The sequence below is a fragment of the Gastrolobium bilobum genome, unplaced genomic scaffold, assembly GCF_033153095.1.
Source record: "Gastrolobium bilobum isolate Gb01-03AN ecotype WA unplaced genomic scaffold, APGP_CSIRO_Gbil_v1 utg20278, whole genome shotgun sequence".
NCBI lineage: Eukaryota > Viridiplantae > Streptophyta > Magnoliopsida > Fabales > Fabaceae > Gastrolobium > Gastrolobium bilobum.
In genome coordinates this window covers 6,090-27,279 of record NW_026899747.1, presented here as the reverse complement: position 1 = coordinate 27,279, position 21,190 = coordinate 6,090, and the positions used below count along the sequence as shown (strand labels likewise).

Here is a 21,190-nt window from a genome sequence, read left to right as displayed (position 1 = left end):
TTATTTCTCATATGTTGTAAGACATAAAAAGAAATTTGAGTTACGGGTAAAGTAACATGCTTTATCACTTGGGCTAAAATTAATACTGAATAAAAAAAACTTCTTAATTATTTAGAACATTGACAAGATCTAACCAATTGTTTTTAACCGGGTCTGTACCAGCTAAAAGATGCTGATTCAAAGGACCATGTGCTATGAAAAGCTATAAACATAGAAGGGCTTGATGCCTTTGCTCTAATTCATGAAACAGCTTCAATGAAAGATTTCTTTATGAGAGCGGACCTATACTTGGGCATCTTCGACAGGTTGCAAAAATAAATAAATAAATAAATAAAAAGCTTCACTAATCGCTATATCTTTAAGCTTAATGTTAAGTACTCTATCCAACAAAGCTATTAAGATTTGTTAAGAACTTTGAGGTTACCGTTTCAAAAGCTAGCTCAAAGAGTAGGAGTGCCCAAAGTCTTATAAACTTCACATTAGTTGCCGATACACTCAATGTGAGACTATATTTCTCAACACGCCCCCTCACACGAGAGCCCACTGGGCTTGAAGGGTGGACAACATACAATCTCACCTACATGTGGAAATTCCACTACAAAGAAAGTTACAAGCTCACCTACATGTGGAAATTCCACTACAAAGAAAGTGGGAGGCGGTGAGATTTCGAACGCTCTGATACCATGTTAAGAACCTTGAGGTCACCATCTCAAAAGCTAGCTCAGAGGGTAAGAGTGCCCAAGTCCTTATAAACTTCACATTAGTTGCCGATACACTCAATGTAGGACTATATTTCTCAACAAGATTAATTTAGTGACGAGAGGTGTGAATAATTATATAATAAGTTTTATGTTTAATTTCTCAATGTATAAAAAAAAGTACTCTATCCAACAAACGCTAGGGGGCGTTTGGTACGCGGCATTTGGCTGGATTCCCGGGAAACTGAATTTTTCTAAATTTTAAATTTTCGAATATTATCGTAAACTGAATGTAAAAATCATATTTTTGAAAATTGAGATTCCCGGACAAATAAAAATTTCTCCTGTACCAAACGTCCCATAAGAGTCAAAGTCATGAGTTTAATTCTTAAAGAGAGGACGTGATACCAGTAGATACTAAAGGTATGTGTCAGAGGCATGTCATACAAGAGATTTGATCCCCCCGAATTGTTAAGGCATGTCCTGCAAAGAAAACTATTTGTAATGGGCCAAGATCTTAACTTTGAGCAGGCCCAATTAAATCATGATACTTAGTACTTAACTACTTACCAATAGACTTAAATAAAAATTAAGAATAAACTTAAAAGAGTTACAGTTTCACTAACTAATACAATTTTATTTTTAATTAGAAAAGAAACACAACTTTAATCTTAACCAAATAGGAATCCCTGTATAACGGAGCATTATACATATAATAAGCGCAAAGCACAGGAAAAAAGAGCGGATGGATGGAAATTAGAAACGATGTCGTTTAAGTGTCTTTATAAACCCATCATACTCTTAACCCCAAACGGCCCAAACCCTCTCTCTCTCTCTCTCTCTCACATAGCATTTCCAGTTCCACTCTCTCGCGAACCCTACCCTCTTTCTCGGTTAGTGCTTCTCTCTCTGTTTAATTTAAGCATTTTATGCATTTCAAATCTTCATTTTCTCTTCGTTCGCGAACTCTGCATTGCATCAAAACTTCTTCTTCACTTCTCAGTTGCTCCGTACCTAATTCCATTTCTCAAGTTTGTAAAAATTCCATGCTATTTCTGTTGCTTCAATGTTTTTCTGTTGCAGGATCTTTGACCCAAAATCTGATGGTTTCTTTTCTTCTTTTGATAGGACGATATGGTTTTTTTTATTTAGAGTTAAGAATGCTTTAGTCGATAGAACTAAGAATTGCTTTTGCAGTGCTTAACCTAGGATCAGCTGCAACTGATTAAGGTTTTCTTCAATGGCCTTTAGGTGTAGTGGGTTATTTATTTATTTATTCATTGTCTTAGTGTTACACTTAGTTTTTTTTTTTTTAAAAAAAAAATTTGTATTCTAGTAGCTTGATGATAGATTGTGGTGCAGGAAAAATCTCTCAGTTTATAGTCTGCTTAGTTATAACTATAAACTGACTGATATATATTGTGAGTGGAGTGGTTTATTATGAGGTGAAAAGGGCAAATATCGACCTTGGTTAACTTTAGAAGTTACTTAAAGGTCACATGATTTTATGTTTTAATTTTGACCATTCATGTAAGATTTAATGACTAATAAGCTACTCCTCTCACTTGCTCGAGACAGCACAAATTGGTCATTTGATTGGTTCCAGTTGTAAATGCAGTCCATGATAGTATCAAAAAGTATAATGTAATCAAGCCCAATATATATAGGGGGCAGTGCCTCTTAGGTTGAGGTGGCCTTAGCCTCCAAACCTTTATATTTTATTTTTATTTTCAATGTAATTTTATAATAATAATAATAATTATTATTATTATTATTATCGCTTTCAAGTTTGGCCTGGTCCCCTTACTGCACTAGCTTAGCTCCTCCCTCTATTATGTAGAATATAGATACCTTTTTCATGATTCATTGTGTGACAGGATATATTTTTCTATTCAGGTGACCACATTTGGATTCCCATAATGGCGGTAAGTTACTTGCTACTAATTTTGCTTTTTTGTCCCTTTTGTTATTCTTTTTTTACCCTTTTGACAATTTCTTGCGTGGTGAATGCCATAGATTGATAGAATTTTTAAAGATGAAGCCAGTGAAGAAAAAGGAGAGCGGGCCAGAATGGTGAGCTTGTTATGATTTTGTGTTTTTTCGCTTGTTAAAATTAATATACACACTTCTGATCTGTATTAGCAAATATTTCCATGCATTATACTTTTTTATGAGTCTGGGGAAAGTTGCTTAACTCTAATTACATGTGTTGTATATTTTGGTCTTGTGCAGGCATCTTTTGTTGGAGCCATGGCTATTGCTGACTTGGTGAAGACTACCTTAGGGCCAAAAGGAATGGTAAAATCTCTTCACTCATTAAATGTGCTGGTAAATGATTTTATTTTCTACGCCTAACTAAATCATATATCTTGGATGTGATAACTGCAGGATAAAATTTTGCAGTCAACAGGTAGAGGACGTGAAGTTACCGTAACTAATGATGGTGCTACAATCTTGAAGTCCCTCCATATTGACAATCCAGCTGCTAAAGTCCTTGTTGGTATCCTTATCATTTTTTATGTTGTGTTGAAATCAGCTTAGAAATTGTTGGATGATACAGGATTTTGGAGAGAGCTGATATGAAATGCCTGTACATGTTATTGAAGGGCATGAAACTAAAATCAATAATATTTAACTGTAGAAAATTCATAACACAATGATTCCAAAGTGAGAAGTAAGTCAAGGTTTTGAAATTTTAGAAGCACATGAGAAGCTCCTAGTCCCAAGGGAACACATTGAACCAACCTAAAGCAAATGTCTTTCTAGAACAAAACTGAAATATAGGTCAGGATTTATGATAGATTAAAGGCCACAACCAGCCTAAGGAACCTACAACCTTAGAGATACAGACCAAGATGCACTCACCTCCTTTTTGAATCCCTCAAAAAGATGCAAAAATGCTAAGATACAGTTAATCACTGAATGTAACTCATCAAATTCATGCAGAACTAGCGAGGAAAGCAAAAAAAGCGCTCCAGATTTCTCAATGATCACCCTAGAAGTCTTGTTGCATGAGAAACATATGAGTCGACAGCCTTGAAACATCCTTTTGGGTATAGAAAAGTGGACAAGTAAAACAAAATAGCTTTGGATCATTCCTCCAATCATGGCGAAATAGATAATTAAAAATAAATTGTGTTCGGCGAGAAGCAAGAAGATAAAAGTTTCAACGTCATTTTGCTAAATTTGGAATTCTGATTTTACTAGACACTCTGCTGACAGTGCATTACGAAAGTACAAGGTTTATTAATCTAAAAAGTAGACATCCAGAGGTTTCCATATCTGGGCTTAGGCTGGTCTTAAAAGGTAACATTCAAATTCAAAATGAAAACAGGCCTTAGTCTGACTTCCTGAATTCTGACAATAAATGGACGGGTGATGAATTTGTGCTAACTCATTACATTGGTCTTGAATTTGTCTTCAAATGCTTCAGCATCTTTAGAGAATATGTTGAATATCATTAATCTTGTATTAGGCAGAATTTTCAATAATTTTAACCAATGGGTATATGTCATGTGGTACATGTTTATCGTTTAGATGGCAAGCATTTTTGTGCTCAACATAATACCTACCCGGCTCCTGATGAGGGTTTTATGTGGATTTTTCTTTGCAATGTAACTATCTAAGTTTCAAATCCTAAAACAACCATCCTTAATGAAAGTTAGATATATCTAAAGTTCAAGATGATGAAGTTGGGGATGGAACAACCTCTGTTGTTGTATTGGCTGGAGAACTTTTAAGGGAGGCAGAAAAGCTGGTTGCTGCTAAGATTCATCCGATGACGATAATATCAGGTTCATTTCGTTGCTTTTCAACAGTGGTCCAACTGCTCTATGATGCAAATTTTGTTGTCTTTTCACGTTGACAAACTTTTGAATGACAACTTTACTGTTTACATTTGAGTATTAGGCAGTTTATCTCAAAAGTAATTACATTGGTAAAGAAAGAACATCTTCCTTATTATCTATCCATTATTAATTTGTATTTCGTATAGTAGATCCTTTTTTGATGTCTAACATATTTAAATTTTTATTAAGCAAATAAATGTAAAATGGTAAAACCTACTTGTCTTAAAAATTTATTCATTCCAGCTTTCAAATTAAATTAAACATCAATTTATTGATGGTTGTGATGGAAGTGGTTGTGATAGAAGCACTCAATGAAATTTTTTATACTCAATGTTTTGTTTTCTTTCCAAGGCTGCCTCGTTTATACTTCCTTTAGTATGGTTTTGCTGTTAGTGGACTCTTCCTTCTTCCAGAAAGATGAGTAATAAGGAGGGGAAATTGTGGGAAGCATCAGAAACATAAAGCATAAATGTTAGATGGTGGTGCTTAAAAAACAATTTACAATTCTGATGGGTTTTACATGAATATCTTCCCCCCCCCCCCCCCCCCGCCCTGCCCTTGGGGGCTGCGGTTTTCTGTCTTCCATGTGTTTTGAAATGATTTTGTTACCAAAGATGCCTTTGTGATTAACATGTGCGTGCTTGATATTAATGGTTATGCTTTTTAGGTTTCCGAATGGCAGCTGAGTGTGCTCGTGATGCGTTGTTACAGAAGGTCGTGGACAACAAAGCAGATGCTGGTATTTGTTTTCCCTTTTGGATAGGATTGTTTTTGGTGTTTTATTACTAGGGCCAGGTATGGAGGCATTCTTGCATCTTAATATCTTATACATGAATTTACTGGAATCTGCAGAGAAATTCAGGTCAGACTTGATGAACATTGCAATGACTACTTTGAGCTCCAAGATTCTCTCCCAGGACAAGGAGCATTTTGCAAAATTAGCTGTTGATGCTGTAATGAGACTAAAGGTGAACTGCGACTACCCTACTGAATACATTTTTCAGTTTAGGTGGATTTAGCAGATAGTGCCTGTACTGTTGGCCTAGTTTTCTCCTTTGGGTCTTGTTTCAAAGATATACAGTCTAGAGACACATTCAATTCAATTTTGATCTATATATTTTTCTGCATACACAGCGAGTTTGGAATGGTATATAAAGACCTTCAGTGAAATGATGAGTTGAACTTGGTAATAGTTTTGTTGGGTTATAGCAGTTTTTCATTTGGAGCAGTGGCTTTTTCCTTTTGTCTAAATGGTCCATGAGTGTGGAGTTTTCTTAGTTGACTTATTATATAGTTATTCAATTTTTTCTTCTTCTGTGTAAACTTTGCACGGAGCCATTATGACTCAAAAGGATTCTGTATCATATTGAGATATATTGTTATAAAGTTAAGTACATTTCTTTTCATGTTTTCATTTCCTTGTATCTTACTTTTTAATGGTAATGTTTTAAACTGCAGGGAAGCACTAATTTAGAATCTATCCAGATTATAAAAAAACCTGGAGGGTCACTGAAGGACTCTTTTTTAGATGAAGGGTAATATTTCTGAAAAAGTTTGACTATTTGTAGTTTGCAAGTATGGAATGCTTCAACCCTTTTTTGAATCCTGGTGTATCTTTTTGTATTGAGTTGCATTGGCATTATTCAAGGAATTTGTACAAACTCAAATGATTATCAACTTCTGCACTCTCCTGAATAATGAAGCATTTGCATCAATAATCTTTTGTTCTTTTTCAGTATTGCTTATCCTCACGTTATTCTGGGTAAAAGATAATCTTTCTGAATTGGATTCATATTTATATTCAGATTCATTCTTGACAAGAAAATCGGTATTGGACAACCCAAACGCATAGAGAATGCAAAGATACTGGTGGCAAACACTGCCATGGACACAGACAAGGTGAAGATATATGGTGCACGTGTTCGTGTTGATTCCATGTCTAGAGTTGCTGAGATTGAAGGAGCTGAAAAGGAGAAAATGAGGGAAAAGGTGCAGAAGATAATAGGCCATGGTATCAATTGTTTTGTTAATAGACAGTTGATTTACAATTTTCCAGAGGAGCTCTTTGCTGATGCTGGAATATTGGCTATTGAGCATGCTGATTTTGATGGTATTGAGCGTCTGGCTCTGGTAACTGGTGGTGATATTGCATCAACCTTTGACAATCCTGAGTCTGTTAAGCTTGGGCATTGCGACCTTATTGAAGAGATTATGATTGGCGAGGATAAACTGATTCATTTTTCTGGTGTTGCTATGGGGCAGGCATGTACAATAGTACTGAGAGGCGCTAGGTACTTTTATTCTAATATATTGAAAATTCCTTCAATGTTGTTCTTTTACATACTAAGGCATTTTAATCTTGATACTATATTACTTCAAATCATAATTTTTCAGTCATCTGAGGTTTTCATATTCTGGCAATACGGTTTGATTAGAATTTTTTGCTCCTGTCAACTATAGCCGCTATCCATTCTAGGTGGATCATTGTACTTGATATGAATTGCTTAATACTAACTACACTACCCGTTACGTTGCCATGCTGATTTATTGAAATTTAACATCTAGAATCTAAAAATTTGTGTTGTTATTTTTCTTTCAGAATATTTGATAAAATGATGCTGATTGAGCTCAGTGATTTAACTATAGACTGCTAGAATTTTGGATAGTACTTGCTTTTATGCATGTGTTCATGTATCTTCATGCCAAGTTAGTTTATAACTTTATGTAGTCCTATCCAATTTTTTATTGTTTTAATCAGTGTACTGTGAGCGTGACACGTATAGGAGTGTTTTCTATGCATGAGTAGACATCTGTTTTTTACCAGACTTGAATGATTTATTGTTGTGTGCGCATTAAGTTTGACATATCTACTATTGTGGCAGCCACCATGTTCTTGATGAGGCTGAGAGGTCATTGCATGATGCCTTGTGTGTGCTATCTCAGACAGTCAATGACAGCAGGGTGCTGCTTGGAGGTGGGTGGCCTGAGATGGTGATGGCAAAGGAAGTGGATGAATTGGCTAGGAAAACTCCTGGAAAGAAGTCGCTTGCTATGGAGGCATTCTCCCGGGCACTCTTGGCTATCCCAACAATCATTGCTGATAATGCTGGTTTGGACAGTGCTGAGTTGATTTCTCAGCTCCGTGCAGAGCACCAGAAGGAGGGATGTACTGCTGGAATTGATGTTATCTCTGGTTCTGTAAGTACTGAATCTGAGAAATTGGTAGATTTACTAGAGTGAGCACGATTTCAAAAATGCTTCATGTTGATGTATGAATATGCTAGTGTTTCCCTTTTCCCTTGGGTGGGGTTGCTACTTGCACGAGCATCTTCGAAGTTATTTGACCTGATTATATAATGTTTTACTGAGGACTTTTTATATAGGAAGCAGATCTATTTCTGATTGCCCCTTTCACTGGTCATATATTGATTTTTGGCATATAACATGAAATGTCTCATTGAAATTTCCAATATGAGTACGTATCTTACGTCATTTCTAAGTAAGATTGACTCCCTAGTGGATATGTCCATCCAGGGGCATGTGCCTAACGCTGTTGGAGTTAGGATACATACCTTTTTTTAACTTGAGCTTATGGCTTAGGTATGAAGGGATGGATTTTACCATGGTTTGTGTTGTCTTAGAAAAGTATCCTGTAGGCTACTAGTTCGACTTGCTTCCTTATTTATTTTTTCGGCTAACCTTTGACTTGTTTTGTATTTTTGGAAGGTTGGAGACATGGCTGAACGGGGAATATGTGAAGCATTCAAAGTCAAGCAGGCTGTATTGCTATCTTCAACTGAGGCAGCTGAGATGATCCTTAGAGTTGATGAAATCATTACTTGTGCTCCAAGGAGGAGAGAAGACAGAATGTAAAAGTCTGGTGAGCGTCCAACTTTATGTGCTTGGGATGCCTTGCAATTTCTGGTGTATTCTATCGAGTGTGTGTGATTGGAAGAACTGGTTGTAATGCTTAAAATATGTTAGGTAAATTTTGATTTTATTTGGAACCCAGGCACACGCCGGTGGATTGGGGTGGGTGGCAGTGGGATAGGGGTTGAGATGGTTATTATATGGCGTTGGTAAAGAAATTCTACTGAGAACCTTTTACTCCTGCCCCTGCAATCAGTAGTTAAATTTGTTCAATTTAAATTTATGAGGATATTATCTTTTACTTGATTATTCGAAAAAGATCTCTTTCTTTTTTTCTTTTAACCTGTTTCTCTAAAGATATATTCATTCTTTACAAAACGTAAAAACAATTTATTTATTCTGTGAATACCTAATATTTAACTAAGAATTGAAACTGCTCCATCTCTTTTTGCTACTTCTGCGTGAAATTGAACCGTAACCATATTCCTTTGGTCACGGTTTGATGACATTGGACTTAAATTCTGCTGTTCTGATTTTACACCTCATGATCTTGAAAGACCCATCACTCTACAAAACAAAATCATGAAATTCTCTATTTAGAAAGATGATGATCGGATCTATCGAGAATTAGAGTTGTGGGCTCCATAATGCATTAGCATAACATAATTGATTACTGAGGCGAAATTTCGTACACCGAGAAAGGTAAACGTTCAATTGTAGAGTGAAATTGATGTATTATTCATGAACATGGAGATTATTGGAGCTATTTGTCAAGCTTGCACATACAAGTAGCTCTACTTATTCAAAACAGTAAAAACACAGCCAGCACGTATCAATTGAAAGGGTGTATGATGTGAGAAAGAGTAGTTTCAGCTGAACTCTATTATGTTGTGGTGAGTTAGCTAGCTGTACGCAGTAATGGGCGCGAGGGGGCGCTGCTGCTGCGTGTGGTGGTGTTGGGTGCTTGCACTGGTAGCACTTTGCAAACAGCCCAAATGTGTTAATTTGCTTCATGATGTTGGTTATGCTAGCATATCCTCCTAACCCAAATCCAACCACCAAAACCCATACCACAACGAATGCATTGAGGACATACACTGCAGTCCAGCTTGGTATGAAGAAAGGAAGCTTCTCTGCAGCATTCTGCAAAATGAAGCAAATTAAGATCACTAAGGAGGCCCCTACTACACTAGCATTGCATTACTCAGAGAATTCCCAAGACAGGAGCAGCATGATGCCAAATAGGATATAGCAATAGGGATTACACAAGATTGTCAATAACAAGGGCACCTGGTTCATATCTGAGATTTTGTTCCAAACTCCTTCAAGCAGAGTTATATTTACAAACTTTTTGTTTACAAATTATACTATATATTATGGGTAGTAGATCCTACTTGAGCATATACTACCCGTAGTACTTAGTATAGTTTGTAAACAAATTTTTTGTAAATATAACCTATTCCAACTTCCACTGTTATTCAAAAATCAGCAACTGATAAATCTTTAACAGCTCATATAACCAATGAAAATGGCTAAAGTAACTCTCGGTTACATCTATTTCAGAACTTGAAACTTTAGATGATTATTTATAACTGCAGCATAACATGATAATTGAGGGTGTTTAAGAGATAGTTGGGAGTTAAGAGCATTTACCTGTCTTGCAGAGGCTTTTCTGTAAGTGAGCATATGGGCTAAGGTAGGAATGATGTAGACAGTGAAGCTAACCAGAAGAGCTCCAACTGCAGAGTTTATGGGTCCAAAGAAGGGGAAGATTATAGCCAAGAACCATATGGGTATCACCACTGGCACCCTTGCTAATGCCCTCAGACAAATGTTTCTTGTGTCATGCATCCCAATTACCTTCTCCCACACAAAGTACAATGGAATACATGCAAACCCAAATGTTGTGAACTGCACCCATTTATTAGAGGGGAAAATTCAATATTGGTAGTAAGAATATTCTATTTTATCATCCCAAAAATATATTTTTCAACCAAAACATTTGCTGTGCTTTGGATGCACCCATTTAAGTTTACCACTTCTATGAATAGTATATTTCACAAATTCAAAACGCCCTTGCAATATGAATTTTCTTAAAAAAAATTATTTATTTTCCCAAAATACAAAATGAATTGTTTTAAAATTGTAGAAAATAATTTTATGTTACGTAACCGTAGAAACACTAAATCCATATAAAATATAGTTGATTTCAATCAATATTTAATGTTATGACTTGTGATTATTTTTATTATACCTCCTCCGGATAAAAAATAAAAATAAAACCCTCAATGATTGTAACATCTCAAGCGCTGACGAGGATAGGAAGTGATCGCCGATGCGAAAGGGCATGGACAAGGAGCAGCTCCTAACAGGCTTCCAGCGGGAGTTACATGAATGGATGAATCGAACCGACACCCGAAAGAGAGGGATTCCAAATACTGTGCAGGTATGAGACTGCACAGTTTGGGATAGCTTATAAGAATTAATTGGTACTACCTATACTAACAAGATGCATCTACTTTTTGGTAGCCCGAAACAGAAGAACGCCATAGTTAAGCGTGCTTTACTTTGAGTAATTCTGGGATAGGTGACCTCCTGGGAAGTTTTCCTGGGAAGTGTGCGAGTGAGGAAAAAACACACTGAAAAGTCTCGTGTTAGTATATGGAGATAGTCATTGATTCCTGAAGCAGCCAGGCATTACAAGTGGTATCAGAGCAAGCCTCTCTTCCAGTACGGTGTGGTTCGAGGACGAACCAGGCGGAAGCTGGTGGGCATGTAACATCCCAAGCGCTGACGAAGGCGGGGAGTGATCGCCGGTGCGAAAGGGCATGGATAAAGAACGGCTCTTGACAGGTTTCCAGCGGGGGATTACATGAATGGATGAATCGAACCGACACCCGAAAGAGAGGGATTCCAAAGACTGTGCAGGTATGAGACTGCACAGTTTGGGATAGCTTATAAGAATTAATTGGTATTACCTATACTAACAAGATGCATATACTTTTCGGTAGCCCGGAACAGAAGAACTCCATAGTTAAGCGTGCATGACTTGGAGTAATTCTGGGATGGGTGACCTCCTGAGAAGTTTTCTCGGAAAGTGTGCGAGTGAGGAAAAAGCACACTGAAAAGTCTCATGTTAGTATGTGAGGATAGTCATTGATTCATGAAGCGGCCAGTCCTTACAAGTGGTATCAGAGCAGGGCCTCTCTTCCAGTACGGTGTGGTTCGAGGACGAACCAGACGGAAGCTAGTGGGCATGTAACATCCCGAGCGCTGACGAGGGCTGGGAGTGATCGCCGGTGCGAAAGGGCATGGACAAGGAGTGGCTCCTGACAGGCTTCCAGCGGGAGCTCACATGAATGGATGAATCGAACCGACACCCGAAAGAGAGGGAGTCCAAAGACTGTGCAGGTATGAGACTGTTTGTGATAGCTTATAAGAATTAATTGGTACTACCTATATACTAACAAGATGCATCTACTTTTCGGTAGCCCAGAACAGAAGAACTCTATAGTTAAACGTGCTTGACTTGGAGCAATTCTGAGATGAGTGACCTCCTAGAAAGTTTTTCGGGAAGTGTGTGAGTGAGAAAAAAGCAGACTAAAAAGTCTAGTGTTAGTATGTGGGGATAATCATTAATTCCTGAAGCGGCCAGACGTTACAATGATAAGATTTTGTTCCAAATGACCCTTAAGGACCTTATGCCGGGTGGGGTAGATCAAAGTATATATGAAGTGCATTCATTGACATTTGATCCCGAAATTATGTTTTCCAAATAGGACTTGACATCAATTAATTATTGTTGGATACTACTACACTTTTTTAGCTTCATTTTTTCTATTTCATTATTATATATATTTCACAACTATGTTATTCCTACTATATTTATTGAAAATGGAAATAGAGAAAAAATGGTAAGTTTATCTTTCTTTAATAAAAAGTATTAAAAAGAAAACTATGCAAGACAATGTGTCGGAGTAGTTTTTTTTTTTTTTTTATTTTATAATTTTTATACCAAAAAAATAAAAAAGTAAAAAATTGTGTGCACTAAAAAGCTTACCTGGTGGATGAGCATGAGGATTACAGCAACATCACGGAAACAACTTCTGGGAAGGAGAGAGAAGGCATTGGAATGGTTAAGCAGCTCATCACCAAAAGCCCAGTAAACGGCAGTAGCAGAAGGAATCGTTAATGTGAAAACGTACAAAGTTGCAAATAAATATATGTACTTGAACTTCTTAGACTTCCACATTGCATGCATAACCTCCCTGCAACATATATACGTCACCATTGTTTTCATGTATGATTCATATTATTATTATTATTATTATTATTATTATTATTATTATTATTATTGTTATCTTTGGTAAATTGATTCATAATATTGTTATATAATTTTGTTTCCTTCATTCCATATTACATATTGCCGGGGGAGTATATGAGAGGTCGCTCCTTCCTATTTTTTTTTATTATATGTATAAAATAATATTCTTATAGTAATAATATATTATTAGTATTAATAGTTAGCCCCTCCCTCAAAAACACTTGTAATAATTAATCCCTATTATTAGTTTTAATAATATTTATAACTTTGATATTTTATTTTCGATAGTAATTCATTCATAAATTAATACTTAATTAATTCACTTATTTAGACAACTTGCCCATAATTAATACTTTTAATTGTCTACACCTTTATATATAGGGAGAGTTCTTTTGACTTCAAAGTAAGACTTCTAAGTTTTACTTTCTATTATTATGAGAGTAATTCTTTTTCTTTTAAAATACTAGCTTAATTCATTCATAAATTAAATCGTAATTAATTCACTTATTTACACAGTTTGCCCATAATCAATACTTTTAATTGTCTTTTTAGTATTATATATATATATATATATATATATATATATATATATATATATAGTTGGTAATTGATTTAATCTACATAGTATAGTATGTATGAACCTAGTTTATAAAAACTCTCTAATTGAAACAAGCAATGAGGAAGGATACATAACGATACTATGGGAAACCTACACAGTGACTGCATGTCCACCAAATGTGTACAGAATGTTAGTGGCTCCAGTGAAATATAGCACTAGCTTTGTTGGACCCGAGTGTGTCACATTTTCCACCTGCAACATTTTTTTATTTTTTATTTTGCAAACATGTTAGCCCATAATAAAGATTTGATTTCAACTTTTAAAGATTTAAAAAACTGTTACTGTAACTCTAAGATGTAGCTCAGTTGGTAAGTGGAATGTAGCTCAAGTGTGGGGTTCAACTGATAAAGTTATGGGTTCGATTTCTATGATAAGTACTTTGAGAACAGTAGTGAAAATCATTATACTCCAAACCATATAAAAATAGTCTCATTTTATGAAATGATGCAGATATCCTGAGTTTACTCAAAAAAAAAAAAGGAAAAAAGAAAAAAATTAAAACTGTTACTGTAAAATTGGTGATTTACCTGGCCATGAATAATGGATGCAATAGTCAAGTACCATGCGGTGTAAGTGGTCATTCCAAGACCCAAAAACGAACAGATACGGTAATTGTGAAAGGAGGGTATGAACACAGTAGTAGCACAACAAGCTCCAAAAATATAGGTCCAAGTCCTTTTGTCCAATTTGTCATTTATGTAGTAGATGTTACTGTTCTCATCAAAAAGGCAATAAAAAGTTGTAATCATTAAAAAAAAAAAAAAAATCAGATTATTCTTACATTTCTATAATAATATAAAATTTTACACTTCTTATTGGTTATGGATCCATTTATTTTCAATGACTTATATAATTAAAAAAGTAAAAGTGTTAAATACAAGGAAAATTAACAATAAAAATTAAAAAATATAACTTACACCGTATATAATCATTATGACAAAATAAAAACTAATCCAAAATTACCCGCAGAAATGAAGAGAAGATCTTGAATTACCTTGCACATGCTATAAGCTGTATCACAGCTGTGAAGAGGAGCATAGTACAGTTGAAGCCTAGCCCAATTGCTTTCCAATATAGACCCAATAACCCATCAAGAACTTCGAACCACTGAAAGTGCAATTTAGTAGGGCTAGGTTGATTGTGTTATGATATTTTTGTTTTTAAAACTGTTTTGTAAAATAGTTATGGAAACAATTATTTTTTATATTTTTTTTCTTTTTGAAAGTTAAAAATTAAAATAAAAAACAAAAACAATTCAGATATATTCTCTAAATTTGATTCTAAAAGCAAAAAAATAGTTATAATTTTCAAAATATTTTTTATAAAACAGGTCTTACCAAACGAGTTTTTTAATTTTTTTATTCTAAAAACTAAAAAATTACTTTTAAAAACAATAATCAAACAGAGCCAATTTCTGTGTTTGGAAACTGTTCTAGAAACCAGTTGTGGACCGGGTTGGCTATACCGTAAAGGGTAAAATCTTGGGTGGTTAGTTCATTTATCTTAGTGGATCCTAAAATTTTAAGTAGTTAATTCATTTAAGGGAAAAATATTTAGATCTACCTACGTTACGTATAAATAATATAATAACTTATCAGGAACTTAAGGTACGCAAATTTCACAAGCTACATAACTTTATGAATGATATAAAAAATATAAAAAATTGAAAATTAAGAAAAGGAAAAACATACCTACATGTTTTCTCAATTTTAAAAAGAAGTGTTTAATATATATTCACCTCTCACATGCCGATTAAGTTTTACCTATTCATTTGATTTCCTATTAAAAATATGCAAAAAGTTAATATAATTATAAAATATTATATAGTTTCTCACTTCCTTTATTTTGTGCCTAATATTAATTTATATTCCTTCCTGCCTTCCTGGTTCTCTTAACACAATTAATTCTCAATCCCCATTTACAGTCAACTAACAATCATATGCATTTATATTGAGCACATACAGCACCAAGTATCTTTTTTTTCTTCATAAATTCGCTTTTGAATTCTTTTCTTTCGCTCTCCCATAATATGCTTATTTGCTATTTGCAAAATGTATCCAACAAATAGTTTCTATAGTTCAAGACCTATAATATAAATTTGAAAACTTTGTTCTTTCAACTTATAGTTTATATTACAATCTTATATATCTACGTTATTTAATAATTGATTTTGATTTCATATTAGCCATTGATAAATAATATACATTTTAATAAAAAATTATATAAAATCTACAATTTCTCAAAAATTTAAACGTATTACTTAATTACAGTATTATTTTTAAAAAATCTTAAAATAATAAGATCATAAAATTTAAAATAAATTTACATATCAAATTCTCAAAAGTTAGAAGAATAAAATCATAATAATTTTTCTCATTAAATTTGAATAAAAGGGCATCACTTTGTATTTAAATATAGGGGATTATATCTATCATTTAACATGACCACAAAAAATTTCTTACACACACAATATTTTGTGGGACCCGCATGTTTTGAAAAAAGAAAAACTACGACATGCAAAACAAATCTCTATAATATAACACAATCATCTTTCCTAGAACATAACTCTTATAAAACCCTTAGGGGGCGTTTGGTACGCGGGAATTTGAGGGATTCCCGGGAAACTGAATTTTTCTAAATTTTAAATTTTCAGGTATTATCGTAAACTGAACGTGAAAATCATATTTTTGAAAATTGAGATTCCCGGACAAATAAAAATTTCTCCTGTACCAAACGCCCCCTTAAATATAAGTGTATAAGATTATTGAACACCTGTAGTGGTAGCAGAATTGATTCAGTTAAGGCACAGAACGAAACCTACCTGAATGACATGGTTCTTGAAACTGATATTTTCCTTTTCCTTTATAGTGCGATACTCGATGTAAAGGACACTGATTAGATATGCAGTCCAGCTTCCAATGAGCCCATAGAACACCTGAAGCATGATACCTGATAGCATGCCCAGTTGAGAAAAAGAATATGGTAGTGTCAACAGCACTTGAGCTACCTAAAAAATCCCATTAATTGGATGGTTAATATTATGAGCTAAAATGGAGAAGAAGAAAAAAAAAAGAGTGTTTTTTTTAGGGCCAAGTGTCTGTACTTATATCCTTTTAGTGTTTAATACAATGTCTTATGAGTACGACATTTTTATAATATGTAAAGTTACTTTTTTTTCTCTTTTCACATCACCTAAAGTAACTAAAGAAAAGGAAAAAAAGCAAATTTTATATTATAACAAAATCGTACCGGTAACACGTTGTGTTAAAGGAACACATGTAAGCACAAACCTTTTTCCCATTTTTGTAATGAAGTTTTGGTAATGGAATGGGTATAGACTAGTGATGTTACTTGATTTGAAGCACAGGTGAACCATGCATCCCATACAGAACCACCGTGCCAGAGGATGTTCTTGACACTAAACATAGACTGGTCTTGCTCCTCTTCCTCCCTTCCAACTTCATGCTCTGTGCCACCCAAGTTTGTGACTATTGCTTCCTTTGCCTGTTTCTGAGGGGACATTATCTCCCTTATTCGGGAAAGGCAGTGTGTACCTTCAAAAACAATTTTCTGCTTCACCTTCTTTCGGTTCAGTTCTGAAACATATATAGGACAATGAATCAGAAAAAAAAAAACAACAAATACGGGTACTAGAATCCTTAAAGAAAAACAAAAAGTCGTTTTTGGGTTGGAAAAAAAAGTATAAAATATTTTTTTAAAAATCGTGTTAAAAAAGAGAAACAAAATTTTCAAAACGCCTTATATAAAATTATCAAGAGAGAAACAAGTCATTTTAAGATTACATGACATAATTTAATCTTTTATTGCATATCAAAACACTTTTTCCCATATATAAACCCCTAGTTTTCGGAAAGGTGTCAATATGGGTTATGACACGTGGGTCGACCCGCCACACGACATAAAAATTTGTGTTCGGGTTGACCCGTAAAAAAATTCGTGTTGTGTTCGTGTTGAGGTATTCGTGTTCGTGTCGACCCATATTTTTTTTTATTTATTTTTTTAGTATTATTTTTTATTTATTTTTTAATTTTGAACTATTTTTTTTAAATTTTGTTGTCAATTACCGTTTTGACCCCTATTTTGCGTGTTATTCGTGTCGTGTCGTGTCAACAAGCAAAAAATCCGTGTCGTGTCAGTGTTGAAGATTTTGACACGAACAAAAATTCGTGTCGTGTTCGTGTTGATGTATTCGTGTCGTGTCAATCCGTTTTGACACCCCTAAGTTTTCCTCCACTTTATTTTAATACAAATCATACATCAATTTAATTTTTATTTTATTACTTTTCATTCATTTGAGTTTCGATGGACTTTTCGTTTTTTTAAATGTCATGTTCTTAGTAATAAATTTATTTTTTTAACGGAATATCTAAGAGTCTTTGAAAAATATTACAAATAATCTCAGTCCATGTTATATTATATTTTCTTTGATTATTACTACTTAAATTTAAATATTTTTTTGAATATTTTATTTTTTATCTTATTGGTACATGCATCATTACATGTTCTTCTTAATATTCTCCTTTCGTTGAGCTTATTAAAGCATATATAGTAGCATTTTATTGGATTAAATTTTTTTATACCGACCCTAATTATAATTTTGAGGTGAGTCGCCCCCTATTTTCATAAGTTTCAACTTTTTGAGTTGGCTACGAGATTAATTACAAGTATGGACTTATCACATTTAAAGCTCATTGCCTCTAACGATGTATTTGGTGGAAATCAAACTCAGGTTCTCTCTTCACTCAATCTATATTGACAACTGAGTTATTGGATTAAATTTTATTCAAATATAAACCGTTAAAAATGATGGACAATATACGGACTTTTTGGAAATCTAAGCATGTAAAATGCGACCTAGAGAAAGAAACTATGTGTTCCTACCGCACAAGTTCCCATCCCTCATCTGTAGTGAAGAAACTCTGCTCCTCAGGCACAACATAGACGGACCTATTTGGTTGTCAATGTGCGTAAATGCACACATAAATTTGGTCATATATTTTTTTTAGTAAAGAAGAGATATATTTTTTAATTAATTAAGAATGTCACTCAAGGAGTAATTTTAGTGGCTGCATTGCCAGAAATACAAGCATAGGTACTAAGAAAGAAACATATTTTATTTACTGCTTATGTTTTAGTGGTTTTATATCATTAAGATGATGATTATTTTTTTATGTTAAGTCAAAGTTTTCTTTTCTTTTGTTGTTTGAGGATTATATCCTTCATTTTATATGAACGAAATTTTTTGTCATGTTAAAAAAAAGACAAGTTATATACTATTAAAGAAAGTGAGATGACACATATTCAATGAATTGGTCTTGTTTTTTTCTTAACATGACAAAAAATTTGGTTCATGTAATATGAGAGATATAAATCTCTGTTTGTTTATATTTTTTTATTTTTTAATGCATTTAAAACTTTGTTTAAAAATATTTTTTCGGAGCCACTGCCCCGAAACTAAATATTCGGGTTAAATATACACACATAAATAAAATTTTCTGAGTCAAGGTCCATTCTCCAATCTCTAGTGGAGAAATCGGTACTTAAGGGTATTTAAACTACGTGTATTCTATCAAATGGTGGTAGCTCAGTTGGCGCATGGGAAATAAGTAGGTGGGGTGAGAGCATGTGTTCGAATCTCCCCAGTACCACTTTTGGGAGGGGTTTAAAGCCTTAATTCTGGACCCGCTTCGAATCGGATTAGTTGCGAAGCAAGACCGATTGGAATATTTTCAAAAAAAAAAAAAAAAAACTACATGTATTCCCACTTTTTTCTCGCTTTATAGTAAACTAGAATATGCAGCCACAATGTGCCTCAGTTATTTGAGAGAAGCAATCACTTTAGCATACGGGCAATACGCACTTAAACTGACCGATTTTTTTTTTGTGTAACGTAAATTTTTCTACCTAAAATTATTGACCATCTTTGAGTATCCAAATCCATACGTTTTACTTGTTCCCTAAACCGTAAAAACTCAGATTTTTTTTCAATGGAAAAATTTGCTAGTGGACATAAGAGATAAGTCCATTGTTGAACATTTGCTAGTGGAGACAAGAGATAAGTCCATTGTTGAAAATTTTCTAGTGGAGGTACGTAAGAACCTTGTTGTAACTTTGTTACTAAGTTCAATTATGTGATAGTAAAGGCTACTTAATGTGATAGTCACTTACATTTCATTTGTTAGAGAGATGTAATATAGAATTATTGAAGCCTGTTACTTATAAGTTTAAGCTATTGAGTTGAATTTGTAGCTTATCATGGTATCAGAGCTGAGGTGATCATAGGATCACAAGTTTGATGTTAACCGACACTTTAAGCCCCAATGACTCGTATGTGAAGCGGTGTGTTAGATAGATGTAATATAAAATCATTGAAAACTTATCCCTTACAAGCTTAAAATTTTGTGTTAAAATGATTCTTTACGTCATCTAAAATAATTAAAGTTTCCATTCACTTATATTTTAATTCTTATTTTTCTTCTTTGCAACTTAGTTCGTGTAATTACAATTACTTGTTTGATAGTTTTGTTAGAAATTTTTCTTACGTGGCTTTATTAATTAATATAATTTAGTATTTCAAAATTAATCTGGTTATGTAGTTATTAGTGTGAGACTAAATTTCATGATTAGTGGACACACTAGACATACATCTTGACTAGGGTTTTGTTAGGTCAAGATTCCATGATGGGTGAATACAATGGACATACATTCTGATTAGGTTTTGTTATGTTTTCTCTCTAGTCTATTTTCATATAAACTTTTCCAAGAATAATAACTCATAGAGGGGAAGATCTTAATATTAAGTTCACACATTTCCCTTCGAATCTAAAGATAGCCTAATTAGGTATGCATATTTTCACGTTTGATCTTTCTATATATATAACTTAGTGTTTTATTTTATATATATATATTTATATATATATATATATATAGAGGTAGGATCCTTTGACACCGGTGTCAAATTTGAAGTTTGACACCTTATCTGAAAGCCATTAGATCAAAAAAGATTAACGACTCTGATTTGTAAGCATGTGACACCATTGATCTTTTTTTATCTAACGATTTTCAGATGAGGTGTCAAACTTCAAATTTGACACCGGTGTCAAAGGATCCTACCTCATATATATATATGTATGTATATGTATATGTATGTATGAATTCGTTCTTGTTTCCTATTCATGAAGACTGTTGGGTACAAATTTAATTTCTTCTTATCTTTGTCGTTTGATCGTGCAATGATGTTATTACAAGGACAAAATTTAAGATTTAGAAAAATCAAGAAACTAAATTAAAAGAGGAAGAGAGATTTATCTAAAAGTAGGTTTAAACAAGATTTTGATCGTTATAATTTTTTATCAATTTGGATTTTGATTTTTTTCCCTTCTATTTCATGTAACCCTTATGACATCAATTCTTACATTTTCTAATGATTTAGGTTTTAATCCCTACAATATTTATTCATTATGGTATTAATCTCCATAGTTTTTACTTATCAATTTACTTATTTAAATTTAAGGTTTAAATAAGATTAAAATTTATGAGAGAAGGAGGTTTACCAAAAAAAAAAAAAAAGTGAGAGAAGGATAACATTGAAAATTAGTTTAGACAAGATTTTTATCTATCTGTTTCCAATTTTTTTTAATCTCTATAATTTCTACGAATTTGAATCTTTATCTTGATATTTTTATTTTTATTTTGATATTTGATCTACATATTTTCACTTATTTAAGTTTCGGTTCTTATCCTTAAGATATCAATTCTTATATTTTTTAATAATTTAAGTTTTAGTCACTATACTTTTTATTTATTAAAT

General features: G+C 33.6%; 2 protein-coding genes across 3 annotated transcripts; one reads left to right on the top strand and one right to left on the bottom strand.

Moving 5' to 3' along the window:
- The first annotated feature begins 1,516 nt into the window (after window positions 1–1,516).
- On the top strand, window positions 1,517–8,732 carry LOC133293208 (T-complex protein 1 subunit beta). Of its 2 annotated transcripts, none has more exons than XM_061491745.1 (12): window positions 1,517–1,591; window positions 2,595–2,623; window positions 2,715–2,771; window positions 2,931–2,996; window positions 3,087–3,198; window positions 4,364–4,492; window positions 5,214–5,285; window positions 5,399–5,514; window positions 6,005–6,081; window positions 6,352–6,837; window positions 7,429–7,744; window positions 8,273–8,732. In XM_061491745.1, the coding sequence occupies exons 2-12, from the start codon at window positions 2,618–2,620 to the stop codon at window positions 8,417–8,419; spliced, it is 1,584 nt and encodes a 527-aa protein (XP_061347729.1). In that variant the 5' UTR covers window positions 1,517–1,591; window positions 2,595–2,617; the 3' UTR covers window positions 8,420–8,732. The 2 variants fall into 2 exon arrangements, with proteins under 2 accessions (XP_061347729.1, XP_061347730.1); XM_061491746.1 differs by having other exon boundaries at window positions 1,553–1,591; window positions 2,576–2,623.
- On the bottom strand, window positions 8,651–16,881 carry LOC133293201 (auxin transporter-like protein 2). The gene is made up of 9 exons (XM_061491737.1): window positions 16,711–16,881; window positions 16,181–16,366; window positions 14,354–14,466; window positions 13,887–14,070; window positions 13,454–13,551; window positions 12,477–12,684; window positions 10,070–10,327; window positions 9,329–9,559; window positions 8,651–8,662 (listed from the first exon to the last, which is right to left on the bottom strand). Exons 1-9 carry the CDS (start codon window positions 16,879–16,881, stop codon window positions 8,651–8,653), a joined length of 1,461 nt encoding a protein of 486 aa, XP_061347721.1.
- Between the last annotated feature and the right edge of the window lie 4,309 nt (window positions 16,882–21,190).